Source organism: Amphiura filiformis, chromosome 1 (genome assembly GCF_039555335.1).
Source record: "Amphiura filiformis chromosome 1, Afil_fr2py, whole genome shotgun sequence".
Classification (NCBI taxonomy): Eukaryota; Metazoa; Echinodermata; class Ophiuroidea; order Amphilepidida; family Amphiuridae; genus Amphiura; species Amphiura filiformis.
Window position 1 is genome coordinate 4,235,893 of NC_092628.1, and position 23,488 is coordinate 4,259,380.

At 38.2% G+C, this 23,488-nt stretch overlaps 1 protein-coding gene across 1 annotated transcript in view; it reads left to right on the forward strand.

Annotated features, from left to right (window-relative positions):
• LOC140135403 (beta-1,4-glucuronyltransferase 1-like) overlaps positions 1-23,488 on the forward strand; it is a 233,411-nt gene that overhangs the window by 28,671 nt on the left and 181,252 nt on the right. Inside the window, exon 2 of the mRNA XM_072169692.1 lies at positions 3,167-3,301. Coding sequence (XP_072025793.1) covers positions 3,167-3,301 — 135 coding nt within the window. The remainder of the gene's footprint in view (positions 1-3,166; positions 3,302-23,488) is intronic.

The window sequence follows — 23,488 nt, forward strand, 5'->3', positions numbered from 1 at the left end:
TTTGTAGGGGCCCAGATCACCCTCACGGAGGGTTCGCGGTGCTCTCACCCGGCGGGTGGCGAACATGGTGCGGTGTGCCTGACTCTTGGCCGAGCCTCGGGCAAAACCCGCCGTGGCATGGATGCAGGTGGTAGGCCTAACGGCCAGTATGGTAGACCGCGTGCTGCACTGCCGTTTCTACTTTAGGCTTACCCAACTACACCTTCTAGCCTGCTTGCAGGCCCAGTCGTCACCAATATCCCTCGCGGTTCCGTTGTCGGAGATCGCGAGAGGAACTCTGGTGGTGGACCCATCAGCCCAATTTGACCCAGGGTGTCAGGTTTCCTGCACCCCGGTATGTCACGTAGTGGCGACCATAGCGTCAAAAGCGGGGCTGGGGGTCCACATCCACGAAGACTCCGTCTCGGGCCTATGGGGGGCCATAGAGACAGAGTTTCACATCAACCTCCCTCGCTCACGAGGAGGTGATCGTGGAATCACATACCGTTGTCCTGACGGATAACACAACCGTGGTAGCCTACCCCAACAGGCAAGGGGACTCCGGGCCACCACGATTGAGCCTGCATGCACGACACCTGATAGGGTGGTGCAAGTTCAGGCAGATTACGATGAGAGCGATACACATCGCGGGCGTCACCAGCATCCTCGCGCACAATCTGTCACGAGGAAGGGTGTCGGGACCAGCAGAATGGTCCCTTGCTCATGGAGTCGCTCAGGCGATCTTCAAGGGATGTACCACCCCTCGAAAGATCTGTTCGCATCTCATCGCAATCATCCACTGCGGTGTACTGCTCAAGGGTCGCGGACCCCCAAGCATTCACCATGGACGCTCTGTCCATAGACTGGGGAGGGATGACAGCTTATGCAGTCCCTCCGATCTCACTACTCATGAGGGTGGTGACCAAGATCGGGTGGGAAGACTGCATTGTCATTCTGCTAGCGGCAAGGCCGCTGGCACTCCCAGTACCAGATCTACTCCGGATGCCCGGGCGGAGGTACCAGTCTATCACTAGAGCACCTGCAGTTAGCTGCATGGCCCTTACCAGGAGCAGCGCGCGAGGGATACTTTTCATCAGAAGCTGTTTTTCTCATCGCCGGGGCTAGACGGAAGACTACCCTCCGTACGTATAGCCAGAGTCTGGCTCCATACTACGCTTGGGGCAATGAGACAAATAGCTCTCCCGCTAGAGCCTCTGTGCTGCTAGTTCCGGAGTTTCTGACAGAAAAGTTCCAAGCAAGACTTCAGCGGGCCACTGGGGCCAGCTATAAGTCAGCTGTCCTCTCCATTCAGAGGTTTGAGGCGGGTCGACTATCATAACCGATGGTTACCTTATTAGTCTACGCCTCGACGGTATGTTCAGCGAGTGTCTACCAAAAGGAAAGTGATCCTCCTAAGGGATCCCAACACAGTCTTAGATTACTTTAAGGGTCACCCTTTTGACCTTCCGTCAAAAGCGGCGGCTTAAATCGTAACTCTCAAGATGGCTTTCCGGTTTGGCGTTAGCTTCGGGGCGGCGGTGCTAGGTTGCACACGGTCTCGAGGTTAGCTTCCGTGTTCACAAACACGGGAGGGACACTGTTTCGGCGCTCTGTTCTCGTGACTCTGAGCGGGCGCGTGCATACCGACATTCGTCCCTCTCAATCCCCAGGGTTGGGCAAGGTTCGGCTGAAGCCAAAGATAGGCTGGGGTGTCCGATAAGGCGCTGCAGCACTATTTCTTCGAACACAAGCCTTGCGAGGACTCACGACCGCATTCATCACCCTTACAGAGCCTTTCGGTCCAGCCGCTGTCGCAATGGCTGGTCCAGGTGTTGGTGGGGTCCGGGGGATCGCGAAGGTTTCGCGTCCCACGACCCACTCGACACGAGCTATCTCATCATCTTGGGTATACCGTTCGGTTGTCCCTTGAGGAGATCTAGCAGGCGGTGTCCCGGAAGCCACCTTAGCCCTTCTCTACGATACTTCCGTTTACGTTAGTAATCAGAGACGGGGCGGGAGGTTTACCGGGACATTGTTCGGCGATCATAATCGGTGGTGTCTGGTACCAGGTTTTCAGACTATACAGAATACTCAGCATGGTAAGAACCAGTGTCGCTATTCTTAACCACCAAACTTATTAAGTAAGGAGGTTTATGTCTGTGATCGCGTGGTCTTTTTTGTTTTCCCGACCGTTGGGGGAAAATATTTCTGACCTCGCGAAAACCATCGTTACCCGCTCCCGATCCCTGATCAGATGCTGACCAATCTTGTACCTCCATCCGTCCGTTACTTGCTAGATCGATCTTTCAGATGTTGATGCAAGAAGTATCTTAATCAACATCGCAAACGGTAAGATCGACCGGTGTACGGAGTCTAGTCCCAAACAAAAATGTTTGGTAGACTCATAACGATCTTGATCTTACCTTTCGATGTTGATTATCCCGACCCGGCCACCCCTACAAGTTTGGTCCGGTAGGGGATCCCAAGTCGGATAAGGGGCGATCATATGGTGTGGCGTCACCTTTTGGGTGAGTCCACCGGGGATCGAGGTTTTTGTTATTTATTCATTTATGTGGGACAAAATGACTATTGGTTTTTCGCATCTCGGGATCGATGCAAGAAGTATCTTAATCAACATCGGAAAGGTAAGATCGCACCGGTTATGAGTCTACCAAACATTTTTGTTTGGGACTAATTTCTATCAAAATTGCTGTCAAAAATACTATTCCAATTCAAAATTACTAAGACTTGAATAGCGAGGTCACCGTCGGGGGTCAGAGATCAGGCTCGAGGTTACACCATGGTTACACTCACATTGATACGCATTGGTCACCTGTCCAGAAAATTTTCCCGTGAAAATTTACCTATTAATCTTGACTGACTAAGTAAGATAATTTCACCAGGGTGGATCCACATAGGAGCAAATGCATTCCACACCTGCCCCTATTGGGAATAGACCAACAAGATCAACATAGAAAAAGAAGAAGAGGAAAATTAAAGGAAGGCCAAAGAAGGCCCCACCTTATGCCATCCCTGACTTCACCTCCTGGATCCATCCTGCTTACTTGTTCTCTTGTGTGTAGTTTCTCTCAGAACCAAAGGAGCCAAAAACATGTGCTGACCATGAAACACATTCTTACTCTGTTTATTAATTGTCAATGTTTTTTTTTCTATTTACTATTTACAGGGTTCACCAGGGATGTTAAACATTGCATACTCTGTAGAATGGCAGCCTCTATGGGAACCATTCTATATCAGCCATCGTGATGTACCGTTGTATGATGAACGCTTCAAACAGTACGGATTCAACCGAATTAGCCAGGTAAGGTGGCTTATCAGGAAATTATAGGAATAGATGAGTGAACTTGTCCCATCTGAGCATATGAAAAGTTCTGATGCAAAACCAGATATCCATTTTTCCTAATTTGAGACATAGGAAACTATAACTAGTCAATTTTAAAGAAACTAATAGAGAATTATGCGATGTTGGTGACCTTTAAAACTCAACTGTAAAAAAAATCAAATGGCATTTATCAGTTTTTTCATATGAACTTTTCATTTGTTTAAGTCTCTTAAAAAAACCACCATTCATACATTTCTCAACGTAATTGTATTTCATCAAATTATAACAAAAATATCATGTACCATTCTTAAACATGTGATTTTCATGCGTTTTTTTGATATCGAAATCGTCACACTAAAGCAGCCGGGCATTAGCATTTTGTATGCCTGGCTCTCGGCCAATCAATCACACGTGCCATTAGACTGTTTTTTGCTTAATATCTGACATCGTGTACATAATATAATATACAGTCAGAAATTTTTCTGGACATGTGACACCCATGGGCGCAGACATATTAGCATTATGGAATGTGACCCCGAGCACAGCGGGTGTTCTGCCAATGTATTTGAATAGGAAGAATTCCTCCTTTGATGCAAAATAAGTTACTTATCGCAAGTTAATAATATTATGGTAAGAGTTTCCGTAGATAAATATTTTTTTCCGTATAGATAGATATTTTTGAAATTACGTTTTGATGATATTGTGAAGAAATTAAGATAACATAATATTTAATAAATTTGCAATGCACAAATTTCTATCAAAATTGCGGTCAAATTCCAATTCCAATTCAAAATTACTAAGACTTGAATAGCGAGGTCACCGCCGGGGGTCAGAGATCAGGCTCGAGGTTACACTCACATTGATACGCATTGGTCACGTGTCCAGAAAATTTTCCCGTGAAAATTTACCTATTAAGGGTACTTGATATAGGTAAAATAATTTATTCATTCATTCATTCATTCATTTTATTTTTCATCTCTTCATCTAAAGTTATGCAAATAAACCACAAATTTATCACAGATTTCAATCCATCAAGTGGGGTAAATGACCTACAGGACATCCACATGATAGCCATATTAGTTACTTTATGTAACATAATAATTATTATATATCCATGTATTCACTTAGGTAGTCATATCGACAATTAAGGAGTGCTCAAATACATCTATTGATTAGGGGTCTAAGGAGCAGGCATTGTACCCAATAAACAGGTGGCTGTTATTAGCTTTATGAAATGGCCATGTGTGTGGTTAGCATCTCCTCTTTCAAAACACAAATGTTAAGATGTGGCAATATTGATGTTATTTAAATGTCACATGATAATGAACCATTATGACGATAATTACAGTTCAAAAGGCTACTGTATTTATTAAGAAAGCCCTTGTGCTACTTCTTTAGTTCATTCAGTTCTTTGTATGATTATTGACCCTAAAAGATTGTTTACACCGTATAAACGTAATTAGTTTGGTTTCGTAGCTGACTCTTCCCTTGGCCATCTACCACAAAACATTTCTCTTTCATTAATAGGATGACATCTATGCTTTGAGTTGTTCCCTTAAAACATAGTTCAGCTATCTACTGAAGATAGCAGAATTAAATTTGGAAACTAGGTGGTGATCATGGCAGTTTTAGATTTATTTTTAAAGTGTGGTTATGCATTTGGTTGCTCATTTGTTCAAAACATTTTCAGGATTTGTGTGTGTACATTTGTACATTTGTGAAATTAGGTACACAATGTAATTGCACAACAGAACAGAACACAATATAATTGTCATTGATATCAATTGCTGTCAAGAAAATGTGTTGTTTAAAAAGCAACATTGTAGTGCAAGAAGTTAAACAAACTTTCTCAGAGCTAAACAATATTCAAAATGAAGTTCTGTCACCCACTTGTGAGCCATTCTGACAATAATGCAGGGGTTCTCATTACGGCCTACAGGCCAGATCCAGCCTGCTGACCAATTATGGTTGGTCTTTGAACAGCTCTGAAGTGTACAGAGAACATAGCAAAACAAGGCGTATTTGGCCCTCAAACACACATCTTTGAATTGATTTTGGCCCACAAGCAAATATAATTGAGAACGAGGGCTGTGCTTTAAGGGCTACTACTTTTTAGTGGATGTGGAATATTGGATGTAAATGTCTTCGTTATTTTAACTTATCCCATTCTATTTCCAGTAATGTTTAACTTCTAACAAATCTTTGACGTAAAATTGATAATAAATTTCCACCAGATATTTGATATATTTGACTCGACATAATGTATTATCAATTTTACGTCATCATACATTCGTTAGAAGTTAAACATTACTGGAATTAGAACGGGACTAGATGAAATAATGAAAACAGGTTACATCCAATATTCTATGTTGAATATTTTGAGTCGGTATGGCCCTTAATGGTAAGGGGATGGTTAAATGTCCCTTTGTTTATGAAGGAAGTGTGGATGATGTTAGTGGTACTGAACCTTCAAATTGAATACCTGAGTGGAAGAAGGGCCCAACTCCAATTTTTTACAAAAATGAGTTAGACCCAGCATTTTATTGCCAGCAGATTGTTCTTCCTTGTGTGTGAAAGATGAGCCAAAATCCACTCTCTAAATAGTCTACCACATACACTTAATCATGGTTTTCCTGGAAGAAAGGCCCAACTCCATGGAGTTGGGCCCTTCTTCCACAAATATTGGGTTAAAGAGGAATTTTGCTCATCCATGAAATCTGCTTTTCACTACAATAAACTTTCTTGTTAACATATATTACATGCTTCTATTTGTGTAATTAATGGATAATTACCAAATTTCCGTAGCTATTTATAACACATCTGCTTACGGAACTGGTACCTGCAGTATATTAGTGGAAGAAGGGCCCAACTCCAGCTCGTATTAAGACCTGTACCGTTGCCATGGAAACATCTTTTATAATTTCGAATGTATGTAATATTGTATGTTCATGTATTAAAGGTCCCTGAAGATGAAAACATTCTGCCTATAAAACTTTTCCAAATATTAAGTTTTTTCTTAATATCTCAAAAACAGTTTTGATGGAGTTGGGCCCTTCTTCCACTCAGGTATTCAATTGAATCATAATAAAATTACTATCTACAGAAGATAGTTATTATGAAATCATTTTGGTATTTCATATGTAAATATTTAGCAGTCAAGATTAATAGGTAAATTTTCACGGGAAAATTGTTCTGGACACGTGACCAATGCGTATCAATGTGAGTGTAACCTCGAGCCTGATCTCTGACCCCCGGCGGTGACCTCGCTATTCAAGTCTTAGTAATTTTGAATTGGAATAGTATTTTTGACAGCAATTTTGATAGAAATTTGTGCACTTGCAAATTTATTAAATATTATGTTATCTTAATTTCTTCACAATATCATCAAAACGTAATTTCAAAAATATCTATCTACGGAAAAAATAGTTATCTACGGAAACTCTTACCATAATATTATTAACTTGCGACAAGTAACTTATTTTGCACCAAAGGAGGAATTCTTCCTATTCAAATACATTGGAAGAACACCCGCTGTGCTCGGGGTCACATTCCATAATGCTAATATGTCTGCGCCATGGGTGTCACGTGTCCAGAAATTTTTCCCGTGAAAATTTACCTATTAATTCTGACTGTTTAGTAAGATTTATTGCCATCTACGGAAGATAGTAAAAATACAGCATAATTGAAGGTATTGTAAGTACATCTATTTGAATGGGAAGTCTACCGAAATTATAATCCAATTGAATGGTAAATGTATTTTCTTTTCCTAAAATAAAACAGCAAGACAGCAAGAATAGGTATGGTAATGAAAAAATAATTAGGAATAATTTATGATTGGAAGAAGGACTTGTGTGAAACAAATACTGTAAGAGAATAGACAGTATCAGCCCACTTGTTCATTATTACATATTTTCTATACTAAAATTAAAATTGGTGTCACCTTCATTCATCCCATTGTGCTATATAAACAGTAACCATATACTTATACCAACAACTTGTGAGCTTGAGTATTAGCATTCAGAATGCTAGATACTGTTAAACTGGAAATGTTCATGCTACATTTATTTTTGTGTTCCAAGCAGCTACTATGAAAATAGTATTCGAATGTATTCATTTTTGAGGGTTTATGTTACAAGGCTGCGATCACATAGAAGTATACGGTATACGGTATTCGCTATACGAAATACGCTCATTCGATCAGGCTGAGTTCATATAGGAATATACTATGTGAACTCAGCCTGATCGAATGAGCGTATATACATTTTATTTATTTAATCTTCTTTACAATGTCTTTGACTTGAGTTATTTGTCTTATTTTGATGTGCCTCACTTTCTTAAAAACAAGCAAAACATTGCAAAATTGGCAAAGTGTGAAATAATACTTTCGCAAAAATTCTTACTTTGCTAGTACCTGTCATGGTACTTTTGGTAACTGGAGTTGGTAATGCGAGCATAGTATGTTACAGCTATCTCTATTTTTTTGCTTAGTAAATCTTCTTCTCTATAAAGCTGATAAAGCAGATACTAGATTGAATTGATTGACATATTTCATAAGCAGGATATTAATACTTATTCTATAGTTATGTTGAATTGTTAGTGAAAACACCAAATGCTGGTTTATTTAAAAAAATCTAGAGCTTTGATTGTCACGGTTATTTTCTCAGAAAATTTTTAAGCTTGCAAGCTCCTTTCTCAGTTGGTAAATTCATGCAGCAAATAGTCCATCTACTTCTAAGTTCTAGTGAAATATATTTAGAATGTCAGCTTTATACCAGGACTAGAACTAAAATCAATGTGTACATAGTGTTGTTATCATTAGTTTTATTCACACAGATATTAAAACTGACTTGAAAGTTTGGTAAAACAATAGATTTTTGTTTGATTTAGGTCTTACGTGTGAAATAAAGCCTCTTTTCTATAACTTTTGTCTTCAAAGCAGTGAGTAACAAGCAGGCCCGTAGCCAAAGGGGGGTAGACGCAACCACCCAAATTTGCCAAAAGCGCTAAAAAGGTCCACTTTTTGTCATAAAGTGGTTCAATAACGAGGTTTTTGTAGGAGGGTTAGGGGGGTTAGGTCCAAAAAAGGTCCACTTTTTGAGGTCCCTCACCTCCCTCAAATTAATCCTGGCTACGGGCCTGGTAACAAGTAAAAAATGATTTCAAAATTAAAGTTATCTTTACCTTTCCCCACCCACTTATAAAAACAAAGTACATGTACAAGTAAAATATTGCATTTTCCGCAGTTAAAAAACTTTGAGATACTAGTAGGCTACTCGGCTACCACACAGATGTCATACTATATTAATGTTCTTCTAGGAAAGTCAGTGACGCCAGTGTGCATTTATTGGACACAGCTTCAAATCACGAACGTTCGCTCAAAGTGCTGGGGTACACAGGTATATGCGTGTATATCCTCAATGTGTTGATGTGACCGACTCGCCAAAAAGAAAAGTAGTATAGAAAGTACATGCAGGAGGTATGCAATAACTTGGAATTGTCCTCAACGTTCTTGACGTCAGTCACATCAAAGTAAAGTTTAGAAATTTCATCTGATACAGAATAAATAGAAAGTCTGCTAAAAACCAAAGACCATCCACCGCGTAGGATGAAATACTAACCTGGGAGGATGGAATATAGTATTTGTACACCCACACGTCTCTTGAGATTAGAAAAATGGGAAAATGTAAAAAAGAGGAAATATATGGACGAAATTGAAATAGAGAGGCTACTTGAGTACTGGTTTACTTTGGGATGTATGCTCCTTTGGTTGTGCTGTGTGCAAAAGCAAGTGTTTGTTTTAGTTTGCGATGAATTTGTAGATTTTGTTTTTTGCCGATTTTGATGCGAGTAGAAACTACCGTTGTGGAGAGTCTCTGCCCTGTATTCCCTGATTGGCTATAACGAGAGAGAATAAGTTTGGGTTTTGCCAGATGATGTAGGCTCTTTTAAAGAGGAGGTATTTCTGCAGAACAAGTGCCCACTTGATATGGTTTGGACTGGTTTGTTTTGTAGTTTTTGTTTGTTGTAGTTTGTTTTGAATTATAGTTGACTCCACAATGTTATCTCCGGAGATGTGCATCCATAATAGCAAGGGTTCACATGGCACTCAGTTCCGCATCCGGGAAATAATCGTGTAGAGAGTGTGTTTCTTGTAAGTGTGTTACAGCGCATTACATTGTGAGGTGCTGATGGTGCAATGTTGTGTGCGTGTAGAGTGCTCATGTCAAGATGCCATTTGCGTGTGCTGTGGTGCACAACAGGAGATAATAATGATCCGCATCCCAGAAGTGTGCATTGATGCAGATCTTGCTTCCTGTGTTGAGTCACACAATGGCTGTTTGGTTGGTTTCCATTGTGGGAACTACTGAGCAACTGAGAGGAGCCAGTAAAAATTGAAGTTTGTGAAAGATATTTTTTTGTTAAGTGGCATACTGTTGCAAGGTTTAACATCACTGAAAGCCAAACTGGAATCAGCGTGACTCTAAGCAGAGTTCAGCCACTCTGCGACTCTATGTCTAAATTGACTCCATATTGGGAGTCATCTGACTCCCTATGAAGCGTCATAATTTGTTGACTCTGCTGAAGAATCACCATTGATGACTCTACACGAGTCATATCTTCGGTGTTTAGATATCCCCACTTATTGAGATTTCACTTTACATCGGCTAGCACCAGCTCTAAGAGTGTTGAGGCATTTCCATCCAGCCCAGCTCGAGCCGGCACAAGGCAGAAGTTCTTCTTTGGCACTTATGAACATGGATGTTTTTGACGGAAGATTGGCTAACCTCACTTCCCATAAGGCAACTCTAGTCCCTTCAGTTTCAGCACTTGCTTCAAATGGTATCTGCTTCACAACCGTGCACAAAGGTATCAAGATCTAAGGAACTGAGGCAGTTCTACTAGGTAATTTCATCAGCAGAAAACTTTCAACTACTTTTCAACTACTATTTGTGATATGCCATACTTGTGTCATTGATTAGAAAAATTGCCGTGATGTATGCAATAATTGAGACATCTGTTTTAAGGTACAGATAAGGAAAGTGGAGCAGACATTTCCTTTAAGAAATAGATTAATATCTGACTGTTCTATTTTAAATTCACTCATCTATACTTGCGCCAGTTTTTGAGGCAAGCCTTCAATAGATTCCAAGCCTATTTCATATCTCACATTGATATAGATGGGAAAAAAAATCAGTTTTATGAGGTTGGAGTTGCTTTAGCCTTGAGGCAGAGAGTGACAAATTCAATATAATGGAGTCACTATGAAGCATTCAAGAGTGTCCGCAATGAATTGTGCTCCTAGCTGGTAGGCAGTGATGAAATAAAACTGAACTTACGGCACTCTATCATCAGAGGTTATACAAGGTGTTGCCTTTCTAATGGTGGTACATCAAGGGCCTTTATTTTGGACAGGTGGAATTTTCAGGGAATATTATTTTTCGTTTATCTTTTGTATAGCCTATATCGTATCAATCCTGTTTAGTTCCTTTTATTCCTATTTAGAATTTCCTTTTATTAGAAATTTACATTTAGGCCAATTCAAAATTGCTCTGAAACACATTTGCAAAATAGTAACAAATCTACCATTTTTAAACATGAGATTACCAGGATATGCTGAACATGGGAATCTAAACTTGTGACTAATTAGTCTTTCTCAGTTCTCAGCAGCCAGGTAAATTAAATACTAATTCAAGCAATGCACTTTACAAATTATTATCTAATAATATTTCTAATTCTTCAAAATATTCCACAATTACTGCCTGCAAACATGACATTTGTCATATGTGCAGGTTATTAAAGCTAACAACTAATATATTTGCATTCACAGTCTTTCTAAACCCCTGCTACTTGATTATTGTATGAAGCAAGATGATATTTAATTTGATTCTGGTAATATAAATGTAAATTTGAAAAGGTGCAAAGTTATGAAATTGAACTTGTAATTTCATTTTGAAAAAAGAAACTGTCAATAGAATATTGGAAGAATATATACAGTGATAAGTGGAATCCAAGGTCTGTTGGTGTTGTTACCTATTATCACCTGGAAAATATTCAATGAGCAATGGAGCTAATTGAATTGATTTGAGAAGACATTCAAAGGCTTGTATTCAATACCTAATGTTGCCATTAACTTAACAACTGTAATAACTTCTCATTTAAATTATTCTGTGACATCAACTATTTATGGCTAGTTGATTTAACGCCACTTTGTTAGATTGCTGTTACAATAGAGATGATACAAATGTTCTAATAGCGTGAAATTGAGAGAGTGCAATTGTTGCATTTGCCAGACATTGTGGTAACAGATAAGTGTGGTGTAGTAAATAAATGATATCTTGCTACGTTTTTTTTTTAGTTTGTGAGTTTTAACATTGATATAATCAGTCAGTTTGCTGCTGCTACAAGAATTATACTAATTATCATCAACATCGTCATCATGCTGCTTTAGAATATTAAATGTTCAGAAAAGATAAACATAGTAAAGTTTTCAACAAATGCAGACACACCTCTTTTGAGTGCAACTTTGCTTCTTTACTTAGAATTAGTCCACAACATGTGATTTTCCAATAAAGCTATACCAAATGAGGCATATGGTAAATATGTAGTCAATTTCAAAATCTTGTTCATGCAAGAAATCTTGCCTAGGATTCCTTATTGTGATGATCATATTAATGACTCGCATTGACATTTATTTTGCAGTATAAAAAACATTACAGGAAACATTCTTGTCTAAATGCTTCTAGAATGGCAATTTATTGTGCCTCATTTGCCAACCAGCAGAAGCTTGAAATAAGATATTGACATTGAGTTAGTTATGTTATGTTAGCATGGTTAAATATTGTACCAAATAACCCATAGAAAATCATTGTTACTTTAGCATTATACATTTTGTAAGTGTGGAAGAAAAGATGATAAAAGCATGAAAAAACATGCCGAATGTGGAAATAACGATTTCATCTACGCATGTTGAACATTCACAAATTTATCTAACAGCAGGTTTGGACTTGTATCTCCATTGTATGATTTGAAAATGGCAAATAGGGCATTAAGATTGAGACCATTCACCTAGCCGATTGACCAGCCGCTATTGGACTTAACTGACCACAGGGGCTGTGTCCTGAACAGTGTATGAAGATAGCAAGTTAAGTGGACAAAAGATGTTGGATTGCCTTGAGATAGATGTATATTGGTATTATGTAGGAAACGTAATGCTTCAAGTTATGTCTCTCTCTCTCTCTCTTTCTTTTTAGTTTTTGATAAGGTGTGATGGAATCTGATCAGAATCTGTTAACCCCCTGAGCACTACCTGCCAATCTAACATTGCCTCTGATTGGTCAATTACATGATATCTTCACTTTAATCACCAATCAGAATGGAGCTTTGCAAATAATTCACCCCATATTTGCGTGGTGCAGTTATTCTAACAATGTTGCTGATTGGTTCAATTGATAATGAAAACGTCTTTTTGGCCAATCGGCAGGTAGTTCTCATGGGGTTAAATCTGACAGTTCTGTCTGACATGATGTATTGATACTTTGAAATTGTGAAAACTAAAAAGATCAGCTTAGTAGATAAAAGAAGATGAATCTTGTCAGGGAAAGGATTAACATAGAGCTATGCTTCTACGGAAACTGTGTGATGCCAGTTGATTTCATATATCTTTAAACATTTTTTGTAGCTTGTTGGACATGTTGATAAATTCCAAATTTGATACATTATGTGACTAGCTATGTACAAGTCCTAGGAAATGCCCGCTTTTTGAGAGCAAATTTCGCACAGCAGTTTTGGAAAATTCGCGATTTGTCCGTGATCAGCTTTAATGGATTATAAAACAATGTTTGCGCAAAGAAAGATGTTTACTAAATTATAGTATATATATCACTAGTAGTAATGCCTTTATTTGGAAATGATCAATATCTTTAAATCTGTCCAGCTTGTTGATTTGCACATGTGATGTGAAGTCTAGCTGAAGTGCCATTGGCAAACACTTGATATAACCAGGTACAAGTTTGACCTCTGTTATTGGTATCATCACAAGTGGATGACGAAGATATCTCTCTCATCCGTCCTTCATTGGTAACATCACCATGGGCAACGACTGCATATAACAAATTACATATTTGACAAACTCGTAAGAAACACCTTTGACAGTGTAAGATTAAACCCAATCCTAAATTGTGCAACGGAAGAAACCTATTTGAAACTGTGCCTATGGCGCCCCCGTTCATCTGACACCTATACGCATTAGTTGAGTGGTATCCACTCTAGCACTCTAGCCACTTGACACAAAGCTGTGTTTGAATTTACTATTTCTTAGTATTGAAATAAAAAGTTGAATAAGAAGACAACCTTCGGAAATTGTCACTAGAAATGTTTTAATTTTGAAGAATTCTTGTTTCAGAAGTATCAAAGCACATTCTATTTTGGAGTATTAGCAATAAGATTTTAAATCATTTATGTAAACAATCAGCCATGGCTCCAGGGATCAAAATACATGGGGCTAAGGACGATTCGCCCCCAAATTCCCCAAAATAGCCCCCTTGAAAAACAAATTGTCAATGGCAAAATACATACATGAGGGCTATTTTTCATGGAATCTGTCACAAATAGCCCTCGTAATCAAAAAAGTATTTTGTGGCCTGCATGGCTCATTTTGTCTTAGTCTTCTAAATAAGACCTTGACAACTTTGTAAAATGGGAAGTATTGTCTTGAAAAGTTTTTGAGTGATGATATTGATGATCCAGTATACAACTCCGTCAGGCTCAAATCTGTGTTTACTTCTTTTAGTGACACGATACCAAAGCAAAGAGATGATATTCCCCAATAGGAACACTTTAAGCTTTTGCATGACACGTCTCTCTCAGTCACACTGGCACTCTCTTTCATCATCCAAACTGAACCCCAAATAAAGTCATTATGAGGTTTTTACTCTCTGTGCCAAAGTGTTGCCCTAGAGTGAATTAGCAAGCAAGGAATCTGATTCTTAAGATGCAATTTGACAAGAGTCGTGTCAAGATTCCGTCACTCTGACAAATATTGAAGTAGAAACGGAGGAAGCAACGCACACTGGTTACATGTCTCAAAAGACGCCGTCTATCTTCTCTGTAAACCCGACCGCCGCACTGAAATCCTATCATCCTATGCTTAATGGTATTAAATACATGGACTTACAGTTTTCAAAATCTCTTAATGGACTCTGAGCCAATTGTGAAAAACTGAAATCAAATTGAACGCTTTTATGGCTCTCAGATTCACATTAAAAACAAGCGTGGAAGTGGAGCGCGGTAATCTAAAGACGTATGTTTTGATCAGATTTCGTCTATTACATGAGAGCAGTACACTTAAGCGCTGTTAAATATTTATGGTAAGATGGATGGATATGACATGCGGATGATTCCATTGTTTGGATTAGGTACTCATCTTTAAGATAAACTGGTTCAAATCATGATCACATTTCATAGCGGATTTTCAGAGCTGTTTGTTTACTGCATGCTGTAGCAACTAGCAAGTGAAGCATGTACATAACTGTTTGACAATGTTTGTGAGGTTTAATTTGAGAAAAGTTGACTTAAGGAAATTGTGTTTTAAGGTTTCTCTTTAGAACATCTGATGTGTGGTATGGATTTAAATCACAAATTCTGTTTTATTACGGCTTTCAGCACTGTAATTGTGAGTGTCATGTGAAGCATAACAGGAAACTGTTTTTACTTTGAAAGTTTTCTCAGTAAAATTTCAAGAAAAACTTTCCATACAGTTTTGGCAAACCCTATCTATTGCCTTTCTCAATGGAGAATGCCAGTAGATCTTTTATTGAATGGAATGACTTTATTGGATGATCATGCCCTCTGGATCAATTGGTCATAGATGTGACTAAGGTAGAATGCCCCTCGTCACCGTTCATTAGGCTCTCCTTAATTCATATTTGGCTGTCTCCAGATCCAGACAGAATCTCTTATCCATCTGACACTCCTTATACAAGCCTTGGGAGAGGGGGCATTCCACATTAGTCGCATCTATTTGACCAATAGATAAAGAGGGCAGGGGTGTAGCAAGGGGCCAGGGGTGGAGTGTGGTGGCTACCCCCCCTCCCAATAGCCAAAGGCGAAAAATGTCCACTTGGAAGCGTTGAGAGTGAAAAAAACCCCAGGTTTTTCATGCTTTTTCGGTCAAAAAATTGGGAAAAATTTCACTTTTTCAAAATCTTCCCCTGCCAAAATATATCCTGGCTATGCCCCTGCAAGAGGGCATCATCATCCGATGATGTCATTCCATCTAAAAAAAGATCTGTTGGTATTCATAATTGAGAAAGGCAACAAAAGCACAAATAATTTGCTTTAATTCTGTTAAAGACCTCAACTTCTTAATTTAAAATGAAACTGTATGAATGGAAAACAAGTTTTTCTTGCAATTTAATTTGAAAACTTTTTAAATCTGATTTCTGAATACTGTAAGAAGGGAGCCAAGTTCTGTTCCCTACAAATAGGAATGCTTATAAAATACAAGGATATATTGCACCTATTTTATGGGAAAGGGTAACAGTTTATCTAATGGGTATGGTCATATGCTGTAGATTTCAAATTCGGATGCGAACTCATTGATAAAATCGTGCCATTTATGTAGTATGTTTTTAGCTAGATCGCTAAATATAGCAAACACAGAAAAAACCTTAACAATTTGTTTGTTACTTTTAAACATTTTATTGAGGATTAAATAAGTAGGTCAATGATGAAGATCACATCAAAAACTATCTGAAACATATAAAACTGAGTCTTGCCTAGTTACATTTGTATGATTTCACTTCACTAAGTTTACAGTCTATTTTCCTCAAGAATTAGGTATTGCAATATAGCCATTGACAAAACAGGGAGATATATATCTACAGAGCTGTTAAGCTCTATGGATCTCTATCTCCCTGTGTTGTAGATACCAATCTCTCTGTTGTGTACAAGATGTTTAAAAATTCCTTGCACGCAACTTATTCCTATTTCAAGTTACACAATTGCTTTGTTTTGAGGATGTTTCAAATTAATCATCTTCAGTAAGCTACTGAATATAAACTAGGCACATGAATCTCAACAATCATATATTTGAATGCATTTTCAAGCTGATTACAATACATGTTTAGTATTAAAAAAAATCACAATTTGAAGTTTCTTGACAATTTTTGCATAAATAATGGACTTATAGTGTACTTGCACCCACACGTATATGAGGGATAAGATTGCTTGGTTTTAAATCAGGTGGTTCATATTGCTCTAGTTATTATTAAACCTGGCACAGTAGTCTACATTTCTTTACTTCAAAAGGATCAACTTGAGCATAGAAAGTGGCATGAAATGAAAGAAAACACGAAAGGAGGTTTATTTGATTGAAAAGATTTGAAGTCCATTCCCAGGAGTGAGACGTGCAGGGAAAAGTTGTGAAATTGAATCTGCCTTGAGTTACCACTGGAAAACAAAACTTTTGAAAAGAGGCTTTTATTTCCACTCTTCTTAGAGCTTTTTTAGTTGAGATATAGACTACATGCTGTATACTTCATCTGATGTAATGGGCTATGCCATTTAAATTCCATACTCCCCCTGTGGAAGATTTGGGAAATATCTTCCACAGGGGGAGTATGAATTTCAAATGGAATGAACCCATCAGGCAGTACCATTTCATTTTTCATACATCTTCTGAGAAAGATTCAACCTGAATCTTCAACAGGGGGAGGGTGAGTTTCAAATGGAGCAGCCTAAAGTGTTCATTCCATCTGAAATTCATAATATGGAAGATATTTCCAAAATCTTCCACAGGGGGAGTGTGGATTTTAAATGGAATGGCACAATGCTACTAAGGCTAGAATATATATGGAAATGGAGTTCAATATGCGACTCTGACCTGAGCTTATTCCCTGGTGGTGGCAGGAGATGGCATAGATATGCGCTTTCAGATATTATCATTTCCAGGCCTTATTTGAGATGATATCTAACATAATACATGTGCAATATCTTCACTTTTTTTTACTTCCAAATAAGAAGTAACATGATAAAAATGAGAATGTGTTATATTTTGTCCAAGTTCCAATTTTGTATTTTTTCAGAATTTACCCCTTACCTTCTTGGCTGAAAAACATACAAACAGAAACAAACAATCAAGCACAATCACTAATTACGTACATCTTTGTATGTAACAAAATTACAAACTATTGCAAAAGAAGGAATTCTTCCTTTTATGTCAGAAGCAGGTAGGGCTATATTCAGGGACTGCCTTTTGAGGAGAGCGAGAGCAATCACTCTCTACTGCTCTCCTTAAATCTGATACAGGAGAGTGATTTTTAGCTCTCCTTAGTTGACCATTTTCTCCTTACATTCTATTGCAAATGCTCTAAACACAGTAAACAGCTCTCCTTAAAGGTTCCAGAAGAGCTGTTTAATGCTCTCCTGTAAATTCCAAAAGACAGTCACTGTATATTATTCTTTGGTAAAGGTGTAATTAATTAAATTGATTTATAAAGAAAGTAAGAATACTTGGGAGTCAATCAAACATAGTCCCATTTATCTAAATATGGCCATTACAGCCTCCAACAGGGGACATTGCCCCTAAAGAAAATGTAATTCTCAACTCGGTCCTTACGTTGTTTGTCTTTTATATTTGCCTCTTTCTCAGGCATCTGCAGTGATGTTTATTCAATTTATTTTTGGTGTAAGTTGGTTAGGCTACGAAATAATGTGTACAATGGGTAGTTGATGTGCAAGGTGGTCTGTTGCCTGGTCGGCCTGATGTCTGGGACTGAAGAAGTTTTTCCCCTGAGTGGTTTTTATTTTGTTTTTAAAAGAGGAGGATTTTGTTCGACTTTTCTAAATGGTCAGAGAGGATTTTCGTCAAACTTTTTAAAAATTTAAAGTATTTATTCCAAACAATTTTTAAAATTCAATGCTTGTTTTTGTTTCAATAAAAGAAAAACCAAAATGCTCTTCTACCAATTGAATTATGCTAAACCACCTGCAGTAAGGTATCTTCATATAGAAGAGGAAGGGCAGAGAGATGGACTGACAGAGAGGTACAAAATGTAGAAAGACAGGGTAAAAGCAGAGAGACATAGAAGAAGGAGGGAGGAGCAAGGTGGGGGGAAGTTAAGGGAGAGTGAGAATTGCACGAGTATATCAGAGTCCCACATGATTGATACATGATTTTCCCATAACATGCACAACCATCACATGTACAATGTATGTCAAAGTATGCTCAGCGTGACTACATTCCACATCACCGCATCTAAAGATTAACACTCGCCATACAATGTATGCAGCCCTCTAGGCATGCTCACACGGATCGGAGGGTTTTTGGCTTAAGCAACACAGAAACTTGGGAAAATCCACTGTGTGAACTCTCTCGAGGATTCCAAACCCTAAGTCCCCCCCCATGTATCCCTACAAAATTGGGAGTTTCACAGTTTCCCGAGTGATCCTCAAGTGCTACAACCGTGTGAACGAAACATTTTGCTATTCTTGAGTTCTGAGTTCAACATATATGATCTTGGTTTAATTATTTAATATGGCTCAATTCGGCATGCCACTTAATGGGTCACAATAAGCTTCCGGTTGTACTAATTCCAGTGTTGACGTCATCAGTCATTGCAAAACTTGAGGATTCCAGGCTTCAGTTGTGTCATATGGACACACGCTTTGAGATTGACTTAGGAATCACAATTCTTAAGAATTCTATGATCATCTGAGCACAACTCTATATTGGACACTTTGTAGAATTGAGCTGATAAGTTGTAGCAATCTTCTTCTATATGAGTTATAAACCCCTGGTGTCCTCCTGCTACCTGCCAAACCCTCACATACTTAACCCAAGACTGTCAGCCAAGGTGTTGAAGCATGATCATGCCTGCATGGTCTAGCATCGCAATTGTTAATGCCCCAAAGACACAATGGCATTAACTAAAGACAGGTTATACAACTTGATGTCTGTGGGACACCATTTAGGATCAGTTGGTGTTAACAAACATGTACCACAGTAAGCAAGAGGACCCTGGTGCCCCTCGTGTTTGCAATCACACCCTCTGATATCTGACAGGAGACTTGACAGTTGAGTCTTTGTATACCTGTGTACTTCGTGGTATGTGAACACATGATAATAACATGCTCCAATTGCAAGAACCTCAATTTTTAAAAATAATGTTTTAATTAAAAGAATAATTCTTTTGAATTGGCTGTCAAACTGTGCAGTTCAATACTTTTGATCGCATCACATAAAAATGACATTAATTTATAATGAAGTTACTGGTTTTAATACATACGAAAACCTAACCCTGTCAAATTAGTCATCAAAGCATGCCCCTTGTAGATGCATCCTTAGAAGTATGTTCATCCCAGCTGTATAATCAATAGGTACATAAGTTTAAATCAACTTTTATCCCAAGGAGCAAGACTACCTGTGCCCCTTGTTTTTTTCGCCAGCCCCTTCACGTACAAGATATGCCACTTGCTGCCAAGGCGTTGAAGCACGCTTATGGCTGCATTATTCCACATGTAAATTGTTAATGGCTTGAAGACAGATGACATTGATCAATAATTCTCAACTTGAACCATAAGTGCTATTGAATCATTGATGAGATTGCAGCACATAATCAGTAAATTTGCCGGACCAATCAACCTCGACATATACAGGTGTGATGGCTAGTGTTACAGACATAAAGCCAAGTTCACACATGTGTTATGTCATATGCAAAGTTGATCTGTCTTTGCCTCTGCCAGGCTAGTATATAATCAATTAATACATTGCCTTCAAAGCCTGTCCTAAATCCGCGTAGTATACATGTACAATACAATTCTGACAAAACGCTAATCAGCATATTTGCCGGACCAATCAACCTCGACATATCCGGGTGTGATGGCTAGTGTTACAGACATAAAGCATGTCCTCAGTCTTCTGTATAGTTCATCTGTCATTGCGTAGTCAATTAATGGGATGTCTTCAAATCCAATCCCAAATTGCAGCTGCATATTGCACAATACAATACAATTCTGACAATACAATAATTAATATATTAATTTGCCAGACCAATTAACATTGACATGTCCATGGTGGTGGCTAGTGTTATGGACATAAAACCAAGTTGACACATGGATTAAAGTCATATGCACAGTTTATGGTCTTTTTCTCTGCCGGGCTAGTTAATGATTACTGATTGTGCTGCCCTCAAATCCTATATGATGTATTTATAGTACCCTTAAATGTCTTGCATCTCAAGAACCACAAAATCAGTACTTGGCATGTTTGTGCACATTTGCATCCAAGCCTTGAAATAAGCAGACTAGAACCAGTAGCAATTTGTTTTTGAACATTGCTCCTCAGGTTCACTGGGATTTTACAAAAACCAGAAGCAAGAAACAGGACTAATTTTCAAATAGTAAATCCTCTCCTGCATATACACTACAGCATACCAGCGTACTACATCAAGTGCAAAACTGGAACCAGGAGTAATTTATTTTAGAAAATTGCTCCTGGTTCATGTGAATATTGCAAGGACTAGGAGCATTTTGTGGCTTAGAAAGGGCAAATTTGCTCCCCTCACCTGCTTATTTCAAGGCTTGTTTACAACCTTCTCAATGGTATTTACTTTCACATTAAGCTTGATAGATTTGATCTGTTTGCTTGACTTGTCAGTGGTACTTGATATCGGCAAAGGGACTGATTTCCAATCTAGAATATTGTAGAAGCATTTTATGATGGTATACACTTGCCCAGTTCCCTACTTGTGAGTTTGGAAGAAACAAGCCATCTTGGAAGTTTTGTAGGACTCTTTATCATGTATAAAAAGTGGAGACAATCTACAGACGAGTCTCATCAGGTATTGACGAGACTCCATACAAAGCGTAATAGAAAGTGGAGACAATCTACAGACAAGTTTCATCAGGTATTGACGAGACTCCATACAAAGCATAGTAGAAAGTGGAGACAATCTACAGACGAGTCTCATCAGGTATTGACGAGACTCCATACAAAGCATAGTAGAAAGTGGAGACAATCTACAGACAAGTTTCATCAGGTATTGACGAGACTCCATACAAAGCGTAGTAGAAAGTGGAGACAATCTACAGACAAGATTCTTCAGTATTTGAAGAACTCCATACAAAGCATTCATGAAGCCATCACAAAGCGTAGTAGAAAGTGGAGACAATCTACTGACGAGATTCTTCAGGATTTGAAGAAAACTCCAGACAAAGCGGAGAGTAGCATAATTTGACATACTTTTATTGAAGCATCTTGGACAAATGAGATAACTGAATTACCCTTCCAGCTACTGGGAGGGTGGTGGGATTTTTGTCCAGCATGATCGGAGGAGCAAATGCAAGTGGCTTACTAAGAAAGGTGTGAACACAACAAAAGAAATGGAATTAAAGCAGAGACCTGATTGGCTGCACCCCACTAAAGTGCCATCTGAATGGCCAGGAATCTGGGATTGTTGCTATAACAACACAACAACTCCTACATCATTCCAATACCATGACCCAAATCAATAGCATAAACTTTCAAGAGGACTTGATATGGCTCAAGTGGAACTGATAGGATAATTGTCCAGACTTGGCTGCACATGAATGCCCAAGTTTCCCTGATGCTGAGACAATCTGGTTTTTAAAAGATTTTCAACTTTGAAAAACGTCATTGTTTTGGTTCCATGCTATCACACAATTTCAAATTTTTGACCCCTTGTTTTAAAACCTAGCGCAACCCCTCGTTTGAATTTACTTACAAAATTGAAAAATAAATGTATAAACTTTGTCCTATCACTCTGTATTTTCTTGCTTCAAAAATAGCTCTGTTTATTGTAAGAAATGTGTGAAGCATCTTGTGCTCCAAGTTCTTTACAAATCCAATAGTCTAAAACCCTGCAGGAGTGTTTAAGATTGATTCCACAATTTCTACATCCGATTGAAATGAATGTAAGAGCTTCAATTTCCTCTCTTTGGTCCCAATAGATTACATTCTCATTTTGTGACAAATTGAGTTGTAATGGTCAGAAAAAGAAAATGAAGTGAGATGCATAATTGAACAATACAATGAGTCAATAAGTGTAGCCTATAGAACAGATGAAAGGGAGCAGTCTAACTGTAGTTTAAAAGATTTGACTCAGGTGCAGAGTGAAAGGAGTCATTCTATTGTGGGGGTATTAATGACACTGGAAAGATTGGGTAATTGGGGATGTTCCTTCCTGGGAAACTTGGGGAGGATATTTTGTTTTTCTTGAATAAAAAAATATGTAAGAAATTGAAATGTTGCTATCTTTATGGGATGTTTCTTTCAAGGAATATATTTTGAACTTCCAGGAATGGCTGTGACTTTGACCTAGTGTGGCTATATTGAGTTGCCTCAGTACAGCAAAAATGCTAAATTGTAAATTTTGAAACTGAAGTTCAGTCCTTTCTCATTTTCATTTTATATTTTAAATCATTTTTCAGACATCTAGAATTCCAACTGAAGTGATTTTGACCTATCAAGTATCTTGACACTCACACACCTTTACTGTGATGTTGGTCACTTCCATAACTTGACCACTGCAGTCTGGTCATCACACCTCCTCATGTTTCAAGTTGTTGGTCAACATCATATCTTGACCATCACAGCGATGCACTTGAATAAGTGAAGTGATAAGTCGGTCAAGTCATAGAATCTCTGCGGTAAACATATTAACTTCTATTGGCATAGATGAAATGTGTCAACTGACAGTTTTTACCCAAATGAATTGGGCATCACCCATATGGATTGTGAATTTCACACTCACACATTCAAACAGCAAAATATTTGGAAGTTAGGGAAATTACAAGTTGTATAAATGAGACATGGTGTGAATTATTTAATAGGAGTAGCAATAAACAAAAACTCTCTGATGGGTAAGATTACTCAGATTACAATTCGTCGCTGTTTAGGCATACTGTCATATGACGAAAAATGCCGTTTTGAGAAAATCGCATTTAAAGTTTTTCCAATTTTTGAAGACCCACTGGAAAGCACCAAAGTAAAATATGTTTATTATTATCAAAGAATATAATCAATAATATATTTGTCTTTGTTCTCAACTTAATACAAACTTTTTATTCATTCACTAATTAGAAGTAATTAATCTACAAACTCATACGGCAGTATGCCAAAATATGCACAATTTGACAACCTATGTA